This window comes from Onychomys torridus, chromosome 2 (genome assembly GCF_903995425.1).
Source record: "Onychomys torridus chromosome 2, mOncTor1.1, whole genome shotgun sequence".
Classification (NCBI taxonomy): domain Eukaryota; kingdom Metazoa; phylum Chordata; class Mammalia; order Rodentia; family Cricetidae; genus Onychomys; species Onychomys torridus.
In genome coordinates, this window is record NC_050444.1 from 166888296 (window position 1) to 166905251 (window position 16956).

Sequence of the window (16956 nt, forward strand, 5' to 3'; positions counted from 1 at the left end):
GAGTTTGGACCTTCTATGGTGCTTTGCTAATGTTGAATGTTTTGAATGCCAATGAACAGAGAATGACAGCGGCTGAGAGACACTGGATTGTGGAAGGGACTGCTGAATTAAACCAGCCCTGGTACTTTAGGAATGCCTTAACTTTAAAATGGAAATCAGAAAATGAATCCTTTTGTGGAAGAGTTTATGCTTTTGTTTCCATAGAAAACAAGACTGTGAATTTGCTCAAGGTTAAAGAGGATCAGTTTTGATTGGGGGGGGGGGCCCTGAAAATCCTGACTACAGACATAAAGAAATAAACCTAGAAAAACTGTAAGACAGGTGATATATATTTTACTTGCTCAAACATAAAACAAAAAATCAACTTTGGCTAGCTTAATTCAACATACAGCCCATACTTGTGTTAATGCAGATATGTATGTTACCATTATCTCAGTTTTCTCAGGGTCCCCCAAAGATACCATCACCCCCAGACAACAGGAAGCAGTCTAGAGAACACAACGCCCATATTTCCAAGAGGAAGGATAGCCTGCAAGATTTCACCCTCCTGAATGCTTAAGGGAAGCTCTTTATCTGTGTATGCAGCATATTGGGTGTTAACAGCTTAGATGCAAGATTGTAAAACATCAGAAGTGGGGTTGGGGATTTAGCAAGCACAAGGCCCGGGGATCGGTCCTCAGCTCCAAAAAAAAAAAAAAAAAACCATCAGAAGCAAACTTCTGCTCTCTGTGGTTCTCCCATTGTGCTGTATTTAAGACCTCCTCCCTCCTTCAATAAACGGCATTTGGCATTCAAAAAAGAAGAAGAAGAGGAGGAGGAGGAGTAAGAGGGGGGTCAAGATCATGATGGGTAAACCCACAGAGAAAGCTGACCGGTGCTAGCTGGAGCTCACTGACTCTGGACTGACAGCTCGGGAACCTGCATGTGACCAAACTAGACCGCTGAATGTGGGTGACAGTTGTGTGGCTTGATCTGTTTGTGGGGTCCCTGGCAGCAGGACCAGGACTTATCCCAGGTGCATGAACTGGCTTTTTGGAGCCCATTCCCTGTGGTGGGATATCTTGCTTAGCCTTGATAACACAATGGGGAGGGGCTAGGCTCTCCTTCAACTTGGTTTGCCAGACTTTGTTGACTACTGTGGGAGGCCTTACCCACTCTGAGGAGTGGATGGGGGTAGAGTGGGAGGGAGGTGAGGAGGCGGGAGAAGGGGAGGGAGGGGGAACTGAGGTTGGTATGTAAAATAAAAAAAATTTTAATAAATAAATATATTTTTTTTAAAAAAAGAGGAGGGATAGATGGTTTTTGGTAATTTGATGGGTTATGAATGTTTGTCAACATTTAGAGGGGTTGGTTGCAAGTTGTAATTGGTCATGGTTAGGGAAAAAGCTGAACAAAGGAGATTAGATTCAGGGATCTCTTTCTAAAGGGACAATGGGGGAATATAGCATAGAAATGATGGGATAAAAGGGTGGATTATTGGACTTTTGAACACTGATATGGATATGTGTATATTGATACAAATTTAAGGTTATTTTATTTATATTATATATATATATATATGTACATATATGTTCCTATTCTTGTTTAAGGTATTGTACCTATGCAGCTCATTAAAAAATGTAAAGTTTTAGTCCTTGGTTGCCTTGCTTGCTGACCTTGACCTTGATATCCTCCCTATGCTAATTCCCTGCCCAGTTCCACCCTCCTGAATGCTTAAGGGAAGTTCCTTGTCTATGTATCCCGCTACTGGGAGTTAACTGCTTAGATGCAAGATTGTAAAACATCGGTAGCGAACTTCTACCTTCCGGGGTTCTCCCATTGTGCTGTAAGCCTGTATTTAAGACTTCCTCCCTCCTTCAATAAACGGCATTTGGCATTTAAAAAAAAAAGAAGAAAAAGAAAAGGGATGTTCTCTGAAATCTACATTCTGTGAAGGAGAACAGATAATAAATGATAACTTTAATAAATAAAAAAAGTTTTAGTACTTGAAAGCTATTTAGGATAATTTAAAAAAAGACAGGTTAATAGTTTTTTATAACATCAAACTTACAGTCATGTTAGGTATGTTTTCAAGATTACACAGAGATACATTTTAGATAGATAGGTGATCTTCAAACACTTCAAAGACCTATGGAATATGGCAGTTAAAATGTTTTAATAACATAAGGCTTTCATGACAGTGAGACACATCTGCTCCTGGCAGCACCAATTTACGTCAAAAAATGATGATAGGCATTGAAGAACCTCCGTATGGAGTTTGCTTTTTTTGTGGCAAAAGCTAGCCATTTGGGCAAGAAACTATCCTTGCATTGACTGCTCACAGTATGCTGTCCAAATTGGACATGCAGGATAGAAAAGAAAGCAACTGCTGAATTTTGCCAAGACAAGGTAGGACAGTCCTTCAGAATTCCTGCTTCACAGAAAAGTCTGTCAGATATTCTAGGCCTGTAGGCTGAAGATGGATGCCCCATCATTGCAGAGGAACCTTGCAATGACTGTCTAGACAGCCAAATGTCTCTGTCATTTCTACAGTTTTAGAAGTTGAAGAAACTTACAAAAGAGATGTAAAGTTTACAAGGTTGAAAAACATAAAAGTTTAAGTTATTTATCTAAAAAGATCTTTTTAGGATGGTAATACAAGTTGTGACAAAAACAGTTTGGGTTTAAAACTGTGCACTAAGATAGGATAGACAACAGAGTATCTTCTCTAGATTTTGTAATTCTTACCTAATAATTGTTCTTATATATATATATTGTATATAGTTTTACAGTGTTAAAGTTAAAACTTTTCTTTTTTTATTTAGATAAAAAGGAGGAAATGTTGTAGAATACCCCTTTACACTGTGTGAAGATTTAATAAATCACTGGGATTGGTTTAATAAAAAGCTGAACAGCTGGCTAGGCAATTTTCATCTCACATTGTCCTAATGAAGTTCAAGGAGGTTCACCCTTGTCATTTACATCCCACCAGGCTGAGCCTCCTCATTGACCCTCAGCAAAACTATAAACATAAATGTCCTCGTAGGCAGCCAAGTCACACAGTTCCCTTGGGTGGCAAGAACAGGGTTTCCCACGTCAAAGACGGGAACAAACATCAAGGGGCAAGTGTTACACACTGGGGAAACAGAACACCAACACACAGACAAGGAGACCCTGTCTCAAGATCCTATTGTTCCATACACTCGAGGCCCCAAGAGATGAGAGCCTTTCTACACTCCAGTACACCAGCCAGCCAGGGCATGATCCATAAGCTAGAGAGAAAGACCCTGGTTTGTCAATCATCCACTGATCTTCTGTGGTGCTCACTTCAAGACCTTCTAATCTCAGCAAAGGTTCTATGGAATGTTCTGACAAAACTGAGTGTCTATCTGAGACTGAGCCACCCCAACAAGCATCTCAAGGACCTACTCATGCAGCCAGGTCAGCCACATTTTCTGCATGTCACACCCGACTTCCACTCTTCAGCAGAGACCCCAAGCTTGACATCCAGTGACACTACTGTGTGGCGACATCCCACCAACTCAAGGCACCCTCCCTACGCATCCACACACGTCGGGGCTACTCTCCTGCCCTGTGGTCACAGGGGCCGCGTGGAGACTCTTGTGATATAAGGTAGAACATATGAACACAATCTTGTTACCACAACCCAAAAGTCATCCAGGTAACATTCGGACACCATCTGAAACACACCTGCTGACCAGCAGTGTGAAAGTCAAGGAATTAAGATGGACAGGAAAACCTCATCTTCCCTCCTGAGCTGCTTTGCTTTGCTTTGTTTTGTTTTTTAATTTTAGGACTTTATTATTATTGTGTGAACATGTGTATGTGTATGATGTGTCCGAGTACAAGCATATGTGTGCCACAGTGTGATGTACATGTGTGTATGATGTGTGTGAGTACAGGTACATATGTGCCATGTAGAGCTGGCTATCTTCTGCTTTTTTTACATGGATTCCAGGGATTGAACTCAGGTTATCAGGCAACAACTGAGCCATGTTGTCAGCCCCTGCCTTATTTTATTGTTTTATACACTCACAAAGATATACTGTCCAGATGCCTGTCCCTCCGTGGGACTTGGGCACCCCAGAGGGAGGTCCTGGAGCATTAGGGAGTACTCCACAAGGACCTGGAAACCCAACATGCTGGCCACTTATCCTAAGAACTCTGCACAGGCTGCCTGGGACTTGGGCTGGAAAGTTCCATGTCCTGGGTTCCACACCACCCAGTTTGTCAAAGGCCTCTTTAGGCAACACCCCCATATACACGCATACACACCTGACTGATATTCTCTCTTGGCTTCCTACCCTGTGTCCCTGGGCTGGTTCCCCTTCTCGCCAGAGGCAAAACACATAGGTTAAGCACCCACCTCCCTCTAATCACACTGGGTTGTGCAACTTCAGGAACTTCTTTTGACCATGTAAGCCAAAAGTTGTCACCCCCAGGAGCATGCCACCCCTTAACACCTAAGCATGGTCTCCAGGGCACAATCAGAGGCAAAGACAAAGCTCCCCTTGGATCCCACCACTCCTGGGACCTGCTTTCCTCATCTTCTACCAACAGACCAAAAGGGAAGAGGACAAGACAGGAAGACAGGACAAGAACACCAGGCCCAGATGGTCCGCAGGGGACAGGCAGAGTGGTACAGATGCACAGGTGCAGCGCCCATGTGTTCTGACCTGGGCATTTTCCTCATGGGACAAATCAGGGCATTTTATGGGCCTTCTACTATGCCACCTCACAACCAAGCCCACCACACCTCCTACCCTCACTTCCCTGACTGCCAACAAATCACATCCACGGAAGCCATGAGGGAGCCAGCCAAAGCAAAGAGCTCTTGAGGTTACGGTGCTGTTCACGCTGTGGTTAGAATCCTCACCAAGGTAACGGCTCTGGGTCCCAGGGCCCTGCTTCACACAAGGCACCCACCCACTACCCTGACGTAATGGATCAGCAGTTCTACCTGTAGCACCTGGCACATGTTAAAAGGAAATTTAGGACTGGAGAGATGGCTCAGAGGTTAAGAGCACTGACTGCTCTTCCAGAGGTCCTGAGTTCAAGTCCCAGCAACCACATGGTGGCTCACAACCATCTGTAATGAGATCTAGTGCCCTCTTCAGGCCTGCTGGGACACATGCAGGCAGAATACAATATACATAAAAAATAAATAAATCTAAAAAAAAAAGGAAATTTAAAAATGGAGCCGGGTGGTGGTGGGGCATGGCTTTAATCCCAGCACTTGAGAGGCAGAGCCAGGTGGATCTCTGTGAGTTCGAGGCCAGCCTGATCTATAGAGAGAGATCCAGGACAGGCTCCAAAACTACACAGAGAAACCCTGTCTCGAAAAATAAATAAGTAAATAAATAAAATAAAATAAAAATAAAAATGGAGCAGTCAGGCTGGAGGGATGGCTCTGTGGTTAAGACTTCTGGCAGCTCTTGCAGAGAACCTGGGTTTGATTCCCAGCACTCACATGGTGGCTGATAACTATAATTCCGGTTTCAGGGGATCTGATGCCCTCTTCTGGCCTCTGCAGGCACCAGGGTTCATGTGGTACATAGACATACAGGCGAAACACCCATATACATAACATTAAATTAAATTAAATTAAATTAAAAAAAAAATTGAACACTCACTGTCTTCTCCAGGACAAGGCATGCCTGGCTGTTCTGGGATGCTTGGGAAAACTGGATAAAAAGAAACAAAATGATAAAGTTAGTGATCACTGTGCCATTAACACTGTCTCTCAGGGAAAGTCCTGCCCTGAGTCACAGTGCTCCTCAGACACCCCTTGAGGACCACTCTTGGAAGATATTCCTCAGCAGAACCTCAAAACCCCGAGAACATCACCTTGCTAGACCCCATTTGTAAGGTTCCAGGGAGAAGGCTTTTGGAGAGCAGAGCTGTCAAAGGGAAACTAGTAGTTCTCCTTAACAAAGTAACCCAGACACAAGAAAGGACAGCAATTATCTTAAAAATCAACTTTAAAAATTAAACGTGGGTCTTGAGAATGCTAGGTAGGCTCTCTTCCACTGAGCCACAGGGTCACGTCCCTGGCCCATTTTGCTTTTTACTTTGAAACAAAGTCTCGTTAAGCTGGCATTCACTAACTCTATAGCACAAGTCTGTCTTGAACTTTCTTCATTTATCTACCTCCATTTCTTAACACGCCTATACCATGAGGCTCAGCAGAACTTAAGTTTCTGTGTCAGCATGATGGTTCAGTATGTAAAGGCACCTATCATCAAGCCTGAAGAGCTCAGTTCTGCTATGGGATGTCTTCCTGTGTGCTGTGAATGTGTGGCTCCCACTGGATAATATATAAAGCTGTTTTGGCCTATGGCAAGAAATACAAGTAGAGATACAAAGAAAAGAAGGGCAGAGTTGAGAGACGCCAGCTGCCAAAGGAGCAACAAGACGCCAGCGGACTGGTAATGCCATGGCCACGTGGCAACACACAGATGAATAGGAATGGGTTAATTTAAGATCAAAGAGCTAGCTAGCCAGAAGCTGAAGCTATAGGCCATACAGTTTGTGATTAATATAAGCCTCGGACTGATTACTTTATAATCGTCTGAGGACTGTGGGGCCAGGAGGGACCAGAGAAACTTCTGGCTACAGAATTTGATCCGTGGGACCCACGTCATGAAGAAAAGACCAACTCATGTAAGTTGTCCCGTGACCTCCACACGTGGATTGTGGCATCTGTGCAAGCCTGTGCGTGCACAAATAGATCCATAAAAGAATACATTTCCAATTAAGTAAATTTATTTTTATGTGTATGTGTGTGTCTGATTCAATGTGGGTGCACCACATGCTCATGGGAGCCTGCATAAGTCAGAAAAGGCATTGGATCCCCCTGGAACTGGAGTTACAGACAGTTGTCAGCCACCTTGTGAGTGCTGGGAACAGAATCCAGGTCCTCTGCAAGAACAACAAGTATTCTTAACCACTAAGCCATCTCTTCAATCCCATAAATTTACTTTTAAAAGCACACAAGAGTGGGGGCTGGAAGGATGGTTCAGTGGTTAAGGGCACTGACTGCTCTCCCAAAGGACCCGGGTTCAAATCCCAGCACACACATGGCAGCTAACAACTGTCTGTAACTCAAAGATCTGACCTGCAGGCAAAACACCAATGCACATAAAATAAAAGTAAATAAATTAAAAAGAAAAAAAAAAAAAAGCACACAAGAGCATCATAAGGTTTCATAGTGACAGACTCCACATGGCTTCCCAATCCTTAGGTTGTCAGACAAAGATCCCATCATTGAGGAGAATCCCTCAGGCTCTGTTCTGGTTAGTCTTGTACACTTGACACAAGCCAGGGTTATCTGGGTAAGGGAACTTCAACTGAAAAAATGCTTCCATCATATTGGCCCTTAGGAAAGTCTGTGCAACATTTTCTTGATTGATGTGGGAGGATCCAGTCCACTGTGGGCAGTACCACCCCTGGGTAGGTGTGTCTGCATAAGCTCCTACCTCCAGGTTTCCCTCAATGATGGACTGTGATCAGGATGTGTAATAAGCTCTTTCCTCCCCAAGTAGCTTTGGGTATAGTGTCACAGCAGCAGGGAGCAAACTAAGACAGGCCTTTTGTTTCTACAGACTAAGTGGGCAGATGAAAAGTCTCTTGCTTACCATGGATAATGAGCACTTCATCTCTGCCCTGACAGGCCAGCCGGAAAGCTTCTTCCAGCTCCATCTGTGAGGACACGGTACAAGGGTCACCTAGCGGGTGGAGACAAGAGGCACCAATGAGGTACAGAAGTAAGAAGGCAGAGGCCAGAGCTACTCGGCACTTCAAAGTCTCATTGTTCATGATCAACACCAAGCAGGGGATTCCAGAACAGCCATCCAAACCAATGAGTTAATTTCCTCTCATGGGACCTGAGTGTCCCATGTAAGAACCTATCAATCACCAGGTGGTGGTAGCGCACGCCTTTAATCCCAGCACTCAGGAGGCAGAGCCAGGCAGATCTCTGTGAGTTCGAGACCAGCCTGGGCTACAGAGCAAGATCCAGGAAAGGCACCAAAACTACACGGAGAAACCCTGTCTCAAAACACGCCCACCCACCCCCAAAAAAGAACCTATCAATCCCCAGAAGGAAGTCATGTTCACTCAGCCTTGGGAGCTCTAACAGCTTGCTAGGCAGCAAGCCCTAGAACGTCCTCCTAGGTGGCCTTGGTAAAGGAAGAGGTCCTTGCCCTCTAGTCTTGACACAAGCAGCCCCATGTGCCAGTAGTTCTGCTGAAACAGGGGCCATGTGCTCTGCCTAATCCAGTGTCTCTGACTGACAGCTGTAGTCAGCTGTGCAAAAGGAGTCTCTCCTGGACGTCCCCATCTCAACCCTGTTTTCTATGAGTCTGAATGTGGGAGAGAAAGAGGAGGAAGGAAGAACTAGAGACAAGGACAGAGAGACACAGAGAAAGCAAGAGAGGTGGAGGAGGGGCAGAAAGGAGGAAGAGAAGAGAGGAGGAGAGATGAGAAGAGAGAAAAGGACGTGAGGAAGCAAGAGAGATGAGAAAGAAGGGGAGGAGAGAGAGATCAAGAGGTGGGAAAGTGAACCGAAGAGCTAGTCCTAGCTCTGGCCCTGCAGTTGAGGTGAGTCCCCCGCACAGCAGAACACCCCCTTTTGCCTTGCTCTTAGGGCTGTCTCAGACCTATTTACCCATTTGCGGCCACTGTACTGAGGAATCGCTGGTTCTAACAAGTTCAGCTGTAACTTGGGGGAGGCTGCCTAAGCCCTGGAGCTCAGACTAGCCATCCAAGGTTGGGGCTACCTTCACTGTCCACCCACTTGAGGGTGAGCGGGTGCTGCTGGTGCAGGCCACACATGTCTCGAACTTCCTCACAGAGGTCCTTGAATGTTGTCATGGCATCCACGCTGGTGATCAGGATGTCCCTGGGACAAAGAGGACAGGGATATCTGTCACCAGGATCACATCTGACTCTGACCAAATGCTGCTTAGTTAGCCAAGTTACTGATTAAGAAAATGAAGATCTTTCCCAAAGACAATATGACAGTCCCAAAACACAAAATAGAACCAGTGACCAGTTTTAAAAACAATCCCCCATGGGCTGGAGAGATGGCTCATCTTCCAGAGGACCTGGGTTCAATTCCCAGTGTCCACATGGCCGCTCACAACTGTCTGCAACTCTAAGAACTGACACCTCCATACAGACATACTTGCAGGCAAAACACCAGTGTAAATAAAATAAAATAAAATAAAATAAAATAAAAACCAACAAACGACCTCCATGACTCTACAGAAAACCAAGTTGAAGTGACAGAAGGTGCCCCCTAGTGGAGGTCTGGGGCCAAGCAACCGCATCATTGGGCACCCAAAGAGAACCTCAGGATGCAGACACAAATCTGTTAGCTTCATTTGCGTAAAACACCATAGTCAAACCTTTCCCCAAAACCTTGAAGATGAAAACCAGGGCATGTTATCCAGAAAAGGGAGAGGAGAATAGTTGATTAATTAAAGCAGCTCTTGGACATCTTAGCAGGACCTGACCCACCTCCACCCCAGTGTAGCAGTAACAATTCTGGAAGGAATGTTTCTTGGTAAATCAAATCTCAGAATGTCACTGCCTTTTATCTTTTCATTCCCAAGTGGGATTCAGACCTCTGTAGTAGGAGATGGCTCAGAGACAGGCCGTGGAGGAGGAAAATGAGAAGTTTGGGGGGCAGGTTGCTCCCCTTTATTCCGTATAAGGAAGGGCAGCAGCAACAAGTTTCCGTGGAAACTAAGCAGGACCCATACCCTCGCAGTGAAAATCAACTCATGTCTCACATCCATGGAGAGAAAGGCTCAGGAAAGGAACCTGAAAAGCTCTGAAACAGAAATGCCAGCCAGGGTTGCTGCTGACCCTTCACTTCCCCACTGAGCTATCTAAACTGGGTCACACAACTGCCTATAAACAAAGTCTTTGTCCACTGACAACATTCAGAGCACCTACCCAGCCCCCAACAAACCAGCCAGGGCCTTCAGGGTCCTACCTGGCCCATGGATCTCACCCACTCTGTAGGACCAGGGAGAGATGTCCCAGCTGCCCCCCCCCCCCCTTTTCCTACAAGACAGCCAGCCAATCCCTGCACAGGCCCCCTCCCCGCCACTTGCCACGGGAACTGATCTTGCTCCTATTCACTACAGCCTGTAGAATCAAGGCAGGAAACAAACTGAGGAACAGAGAGACGCCAAACACCAAGCCCCCACCCCCAGGCACCTGTCACCTGATGTCATCCTGACATAACACCCACACTGCCCAGCATGCTCAGCATTGGCCAGCCTTGCAACTGGGAACTCTGGAAATCAGGTCTGAAATCCCTCTCTTGGACTTCTTTCTGAACCCAACTGGAAGCCATCCTCCACCCACACCCTTCAGTGCCCAGAGGATAGATGTGACCTCGGTGCTTTGGAGGTGCCACATGAAGCTGAACACCCTGGCCACATCTCACCTGAGTCAGAAGGGTGAGCCTGACTCATGACAAAACTCTAACCAGAGTGTCTCACAGAAGTTAGGACCAGCCTGGATGGACCACCCATTCCTGACTTTTACATCTTCAAGGACCACAGCATGTCCTCCAACATGAAAGTTTGTATCAAGAGCCTCCAGGAGGGAAGACCCACCATCTGTGATGCCTGAAATTTCTGAAAAGCAGGGACCTCAGCTTTGAATGTGAGGCTTACCTGTAATCCCCTGAGAGCACGGTGTTGCTGGACACCCCTCAAATATAGATGACCACTGGTGGCAGCGCTCTGATCTCAAGCCTCCAAGGGACTGAGGAACAGGAGGGCAAATGGCCGTCATGTCACCATTCTAAGGACAGGACTGTATCTATGACTCAGCTGTGGTCTATCACCTTCCTCAGGGCTGATCTTACCCCATGCCCCCAGAACACTGCCTTCCTGGACAGAACTCCACCCATACACACACACACACACACACACACACACACACACACACACACACACAACCTTCACAGTTCAGACAGTATCTCTGCATTTCTTACATCACTGCCCAGGGGCTCAAGCTCTAGAGAGGGACCCAGTTGTCTGATTTCAGGGTAAGTGGGGAGGAAGGCTGGAAAGGAGCCCCTTCCAGGGGAAGATGAAAGGAGAGGGGTACAGAGGGGGCGGGAATGGGGGAGTAGGTGGAAAGGGAAGAGGACAGGAAGGGGTGGGGAAAGGAGAGGGGGGGGGGCTCCACTTTTGTCCGCTGAGGAAACTGGAGTCAACAGGTTGAATTACACTGCCAGTAACCAAAGTGCTCCCCAGGGGCAAAAGGGAGGGAGGAGTGGGCAAGACTGACAAGCCCAGGGCAGGGGCCACTGTCCAAGGTGAGCCATGACCCCAAGGTAGTGGCTGAAGCTGCCCTAAGGGAAGGATGGATCCCATTCCCAAGGCCCTTGGCTTTAAAAAACGAACCCTGAACATGTATGTGTTGCTCAGCTTGTGGGTTCCAGGCAGAAGGGACAGTCTCAGCATTAACAGGCTCACTACAGAATCCACAAGTCTGAGGACACAGCTAAGAGGTCCCCTTTAGCAGGGGCACTCCAGGCCTAAGACAAGGCTGCAGACTTGACATCTTTGACTGGGGCTAGCTGCAAGCCCCCCAGAAACTTTCTTCCTCTGGCTCTAGCAGGAATCCCACCTCTAAGGCCAGGATCACCAGAAGTAAGCCGTAGTGAGAGGGAACTGTCTGGAATATTTCCATAACAAACTGTGGGGCCAGGCAGTCCCTGACGCTGGAAAGCAAACCTCTGCCCAGGCAAGGAATCACCTCTTGTCTCTGTGGCTGGGACCAGCCACTCTGTAAAACCCCCAGGAATGCCGAGAACCCAGTTCAGTCACAGGGCCACATTCCACTCCACTCCCTTCCTCCTTTCCAAGAGCATTGACCCTCGACCCTTGACCTGGGAGTATCCAAGTCAGTTCCAGGAGAAACGGCACCGGCACCGTTGGAAGCAGTCAAATCATTAGGCCTCCACCGCCTTCTGTCTACACAATCAGAGCAACAAGATCACGGGATTCTCCAGAGGAGCCTGGGCGGACCAGCCACCAGAACACAGACTCCATCACTCCGTTCCCATCACTCAGTGCTCCCGGGCAGCCATACTGACCACTGTCAAGTGCCAATACCTCCATTTCCCCTGAAAGCAAGGCGGAATCCAGGGCTCAGGACCGAGGCCAGCCCCCAAAACCACCTCCAGGGAAGTGACGGAATAGTCCATCATTCCGGTCTTTAAAGACAGCGTAGGGCCGTATTTTTTCTGGACATCTCCAAAAGTTCTCCTGTGCCCCAAACAAAAGCCGCGAAAATGTGTCCTTATGTTCCCACAAGGGCAGGCATTCTTGTGGATGCCTTCACATGGCTCAAAAGTTTTCCTTACATTTAAACCGAGACCAATTTAAATAACCTTGCTGTTGTTTTTTTTAATGCACCAGAAGTTTTCACAATCTGATGAAAACTTTTAGACATACGAGTTTGTCGTTAAAGTCCCTAATTAACTGCGACCAAGGCGAGGAGCGCAACAACACCGGCCTACTGCGCGCGCCCAGAAAGCAAGAGATCCGGAGCGTGCCCCGCCCTCGAGGCTTCCCTCCGGCCACATTCAAGGGCACCACACCAGCTCCTGCCGTCGCCTCCCTGCCTCCCTCGCGCGCAGCACCCCAGACGGCCCCGGAGCTCCACCGCCGCGCGCCCCGTTTTGCCCACCGTCGGGGGCCGTGCGCTCACCCGCCGTAGTGAGCCTTCAGACGGACGCGGCCGCCGCTCCCGTCCATCTTGGGGTCCGTCCGGCTGGGCATGGCGCGCTCCGCCGGCCGCCGTCAGCGCCGCGTCCAGGTCGCTCGGGCCATGGCTAGCGGCCCCGGCAAAAGGGCCGGGTTGCCAGGCGGGGCGGACGGCGGAACGCGGAAGGGAGCGCGCAGCGCGGGACCGACGGCGCCGGCCGCGCCAACTCCGCGGAACTTGGGAGGCGCGCGGGGCGGGGGGCGCATTGGGCAGGGGCGGAACCTGGCCGTCTAGACGGCCAATCTACGGGGCGGGTGGCACCTGTAGCCAATGAAAGCTCCTCGGGGCCTCCACCTGAGCCAATCCTCGGGGGGCCACACGGCCGCGGTCCAATGATGAGCGCACAGGACGGACTACCTGTCGGGCGGAGCGCGGCCACCTGCGGCCAATGGGAACGCGCGCGATGTGGCTTTGCCCGGCAACGAGCAGCGACCTGTAAAGCCCAGGGACTGTCTGGCCCCACGGCGCAGCCCTTCTGAGTCTCCTGGGACTGTGGTACCGAAAAACCGGGCAAACTTGGAGGTGCAAGTTGCCCTGCGCTTTCAGACCCTCGGCGTGTGAACTCTGCGGGATCCCGGAGACTACAAGGAGCTGAGCACCTAGTCAAGATGCGAGCTGGTCTGTCTCTCCTGTCCCATCCCACTTACTGCAGCGGGAGACATACCAGACAGGGAAAGCCTGTCTACACTCGCTGCCTCTGCTCCAGTTCACTTGTCGGCCGGACAGATCTGGGCAATCGCAAGGCATTCTTAGTCCTTCGTTTTACATTCCACACATCCCTGGTTCTTCTTGGTGCCAGGCACTGGGGTGACCCTGGAAGGCCAAAGAGACACAGCCGCCCTAGTCTTGGATCCTGTGTTCTCCCTAGAAAACACTTTGGCAGCCTGCTGGTCATCTTCAAGTGCTCACACACACACGCCCCACTCCCGGAGACAGGGTTCCTCTGTGTAGCCCTGGCTGTCCCGGAACTCACTCTCTAGTCAAGGCTGGCCTCCAACACTTGAGATACACCTGCCTCTGTCTCCCGAGTGCAGGAGTTAAAGGAATGTGCCACCACCGCCTGGCTTCAAGTACTTTTTAAACACTTCCTCCTTTAAAAAGAAAAAAAAAATAGTGGCACACCTGTAATCCCAACATTAGAGAAGCTGAGACGGGAGGGACCTGGAGCCATAGGCCAGTCTGGGCTACGTCCCCAGGGGTGTCTCAGGTAATAAAAATAAAAAATAAAAATAAATAAACAACCCTTGGCCTCTAAACCTGATGGTTTCTAAGTAACCTCTGTGCAGAGTCCCGGAGCTGTATGCTACTCCTTACCCTCACTGCATCTCTGCTTGCTTTAGAACACCGCTCCACCTCACTTTCACTACTTACTCCAGGGCTATACAAATAACCATCAACTCTCAATTAAAAGTTATGAGACAGACTTTCACCATGCAGCCCAGGCTCTCAAGTGCTGAGATTACAGATGTATGTGACCACACTGAGCTCTCAGACATTTGTTTATTTTAGTATTGGGAATTGAACTTAGGGCTTTGCACATGCTAAGCAAGTACTCTACCACAGGCTACAACCCTTGATTGTTTTTCAACTTTTTGTTTATTTTTTAAACATTTATTTTTATCTGATGTATATGAATGTTGTTTTGCCAGCATGTGCCTTCGTGTGTATTTACATACCTCATAGATGCAGTGCCTGAAGAGGCCCGAAAAGGGAATCAGGCCCACCTTAGGACTGGGGTTACGTTCGATTGTGAGATGCGATGTGAGTGTGGGAACCAAACTCAGATCCTCTGCAAGAGCAGCCCATGCTCTTAATCACTGAACCATCACTTCACGTGGAGACCCACAGAGGTTTCCTAGTGAGAATTTACTCAGAGAGGGCTGCATAATGGATGATTTGGTTATGGGGGTGGTTACCAGGTGTTTGGAAGGGTCTGTACTTGGCTGTACAGTGTGCTTTGATCTTGAAAGGGGGAGGTCTTTTGCCTCTCCCCTTGGCATATTATAAAAAGCCCTTCTTTTCAATAAAGGGCAAGGCTGTTGGGTATTGATCCAGGCCCTCCCGAAGCTATCCTGTCTTCTTGTCGGCTAGGTCTCTCTTTCTATCTGGTATTTTCTTGTTCCTCTTTCCTCCTCCTAAGAACCCAAAAAAAGGTGGGAAAGGTAAGAGCTGGACTCCCACAGACTCCCACAACTGCAGCTTCTCAACATTTATTTCTCGAGACAGCACTTCACTAAACTGCCTGGGCCAACGTTGGATTGTCAATACGTGTGCCTCAGTCTTCCAAGTAAGATGACAGGCCTGAATTAGGCATTGCTGCTCTAACTTTTTTTGTTTGTTTTTTGAGAGAGGGTTTCCCTGTGTAGTCCTGGAACTCTCTCTGTAGATCAGGCTGGCCTGGAACTCAGAGATCTGCCTGCCTCTGTCTCCCAAGTGCTGGGATCAAAGGCATGCGCCACCATGCCCAGTTTACTATTGACAGTAACAGACAGCTACAGGGTGCTATTCCCCAAAGCTCACCTATCTCCTTCTGGTCACACCGCTTTTATATTTTACTTTTTATTTTTGATCGTTTAAGACAAGGGCTCCCTATGTGGCTCCAGCTGGTCTAGAACTTGTGACCCTCTTGACTCATTAGGTACTGCTATGCCCTGTCCCATGACCTGTCTATTTGGCTGCCCAGGCCCTCAGATATTGGTGGCTTCTCAAGCAGATGCTCTCCAAACCCGACCAAGCCTCATGTTCCTCCACATCTTTCCAGCCCTTCTACCTGCATGCTCCTGAAAGTTCCCTCAGCATCCTCATTCCCAGGGCAACCATGGCAGTCCCTTTCCTCCAAAGGCTCCATACCAAAGACCCCCCAACCCCCAACCTCAGTCCCCTCCAACACCTTACATCCCCCTGCTAATTCTCACAGTTTCACCTTCAACATTGTAGCATGAATCTTTTTGTTTGTTTGTTTGTTTGTTTTCGAGACAGGGTTTCTCTGTGTAGCTTTGCGCCTTTCCTGGAACTCGCTTTGGAGACCAGGCTGGCCTTGAACTCACAGAGATCCGCCTGCCTCTTTTTTGGCTTTTTTCAAGACAGGGTTTCTCTATGTAGCTTTCCTGGAACTCACTTGGTAGCCCAGGCTGGCCTTGAACTCACAGAGATCCGCCTGGCTCTGCCTCCCGAGTGCTAGGATTAAAGGTGTGTGCCAGCACCGCCCGGCTTGTAGCATGAATCTTAAAAGGCCTTATTAAGCTGGAGAGATGGCTCAGAGGTTAAGAGCACCAACTGCTCTTCCAGAGGTCCAGAGGTCCTGAGTTCAATTCCCAGCACCCACATGGTAGCTCACAACCATCTGCAATGAGATCTGGCGCCCTCTTCTGTATACATAATAAATAAATAAATCTTTAAAAAAAACCATACAAATAAAAGGCCTTATTAATTAAAACAAACCCGGAGCCAGGTATTGGGGTGAATGCTGGAAGATCAGAGAGACAGAACCAGCCACAGCTAACCTCATCTCAACAACTTCTCAGCCAATCCTGTTTCCTCAAACTGGAAGCCTCTGAGTCCTCATCTGGAATGGGTCTCAACTGAACTGCTGCTCAAAAGCCTAAAAGCTTAACCAGGCTCTAGTTCCTGGTCCTCACGCCTTAAATACCTTTCTGCTTCCTGCCATCACTACTTCCCTGGGATTAAAGGCATGTGTCACCATGTCCGGCTGTTTCCAGTGTGGCTTTGAACTCACAGAGATCTGGATGGATCTCTGCCTCCAGAATGCTAGGATTAAAGGTGTATGTGCCACCATTTCCTGGCCTCTATGCTGTTCTGTTCTCTGACCCCAGATAAGTTTATTATGGGGCCCAGTATATTGGGGAACACAATATCACCACACAACATGTTCTCACAAGCTAACCCTAGACCTCTCTCTGTGTTCACTATGATCCTTTGGCTTCCATCTCTGTGCTGGGGCCATTGTACAGTGTCCAGGTTCTTAAAAAAAAAACAAGCCAGTCCATGCTGGGCTTGTAGTCCAGCATTTAAAAGCCTCTGGTAGAAACTGGAGAGGTGGCTCAATCGTAAAGAGCACTGGTTTCCCTTCCAAAAGACCCAGATTTCAATTGCTAACACCAACATCCATCTAAGACTCCAGTTCTAGGAGATCTA

At 48.2% G+C, this 16956-nt stretch overlaps 1 protein-coding gene across 1 annotated transcript in view; it reads right to left on the bottom strand.

The window, feature by feature from the left end:
* Prkcz (protein kinase C zeta) overlaps positions 1–12830 on the bottom strand; it is a 115936-nt gene extending 103106 nt beyond the window's left edge. The window contains exons 1-4 of the mRNA XM_036177543.1: positions 12745–12830; positions 8781–8902; positions 7638–7727; positions 5634–5684 (exon numbers count right to left, since the gene is read on the bottom strand). Of these exons, the coding sequence (XP_036033436.1) occupies positions 5634–5684; positions 7638–7727; positions 8781–8902; positions 12745–12815 (334 nt within the window). The 5' untranslated portion in view covers positions 12816–12830. The remainder of the gene's footprint in view (positions 1–5633; positions 5685–7637; positions 7728–8780; positions 8903–12744) is intronic.
* Positions 12831–16956: the final 4126 nt, after the last annotated feature.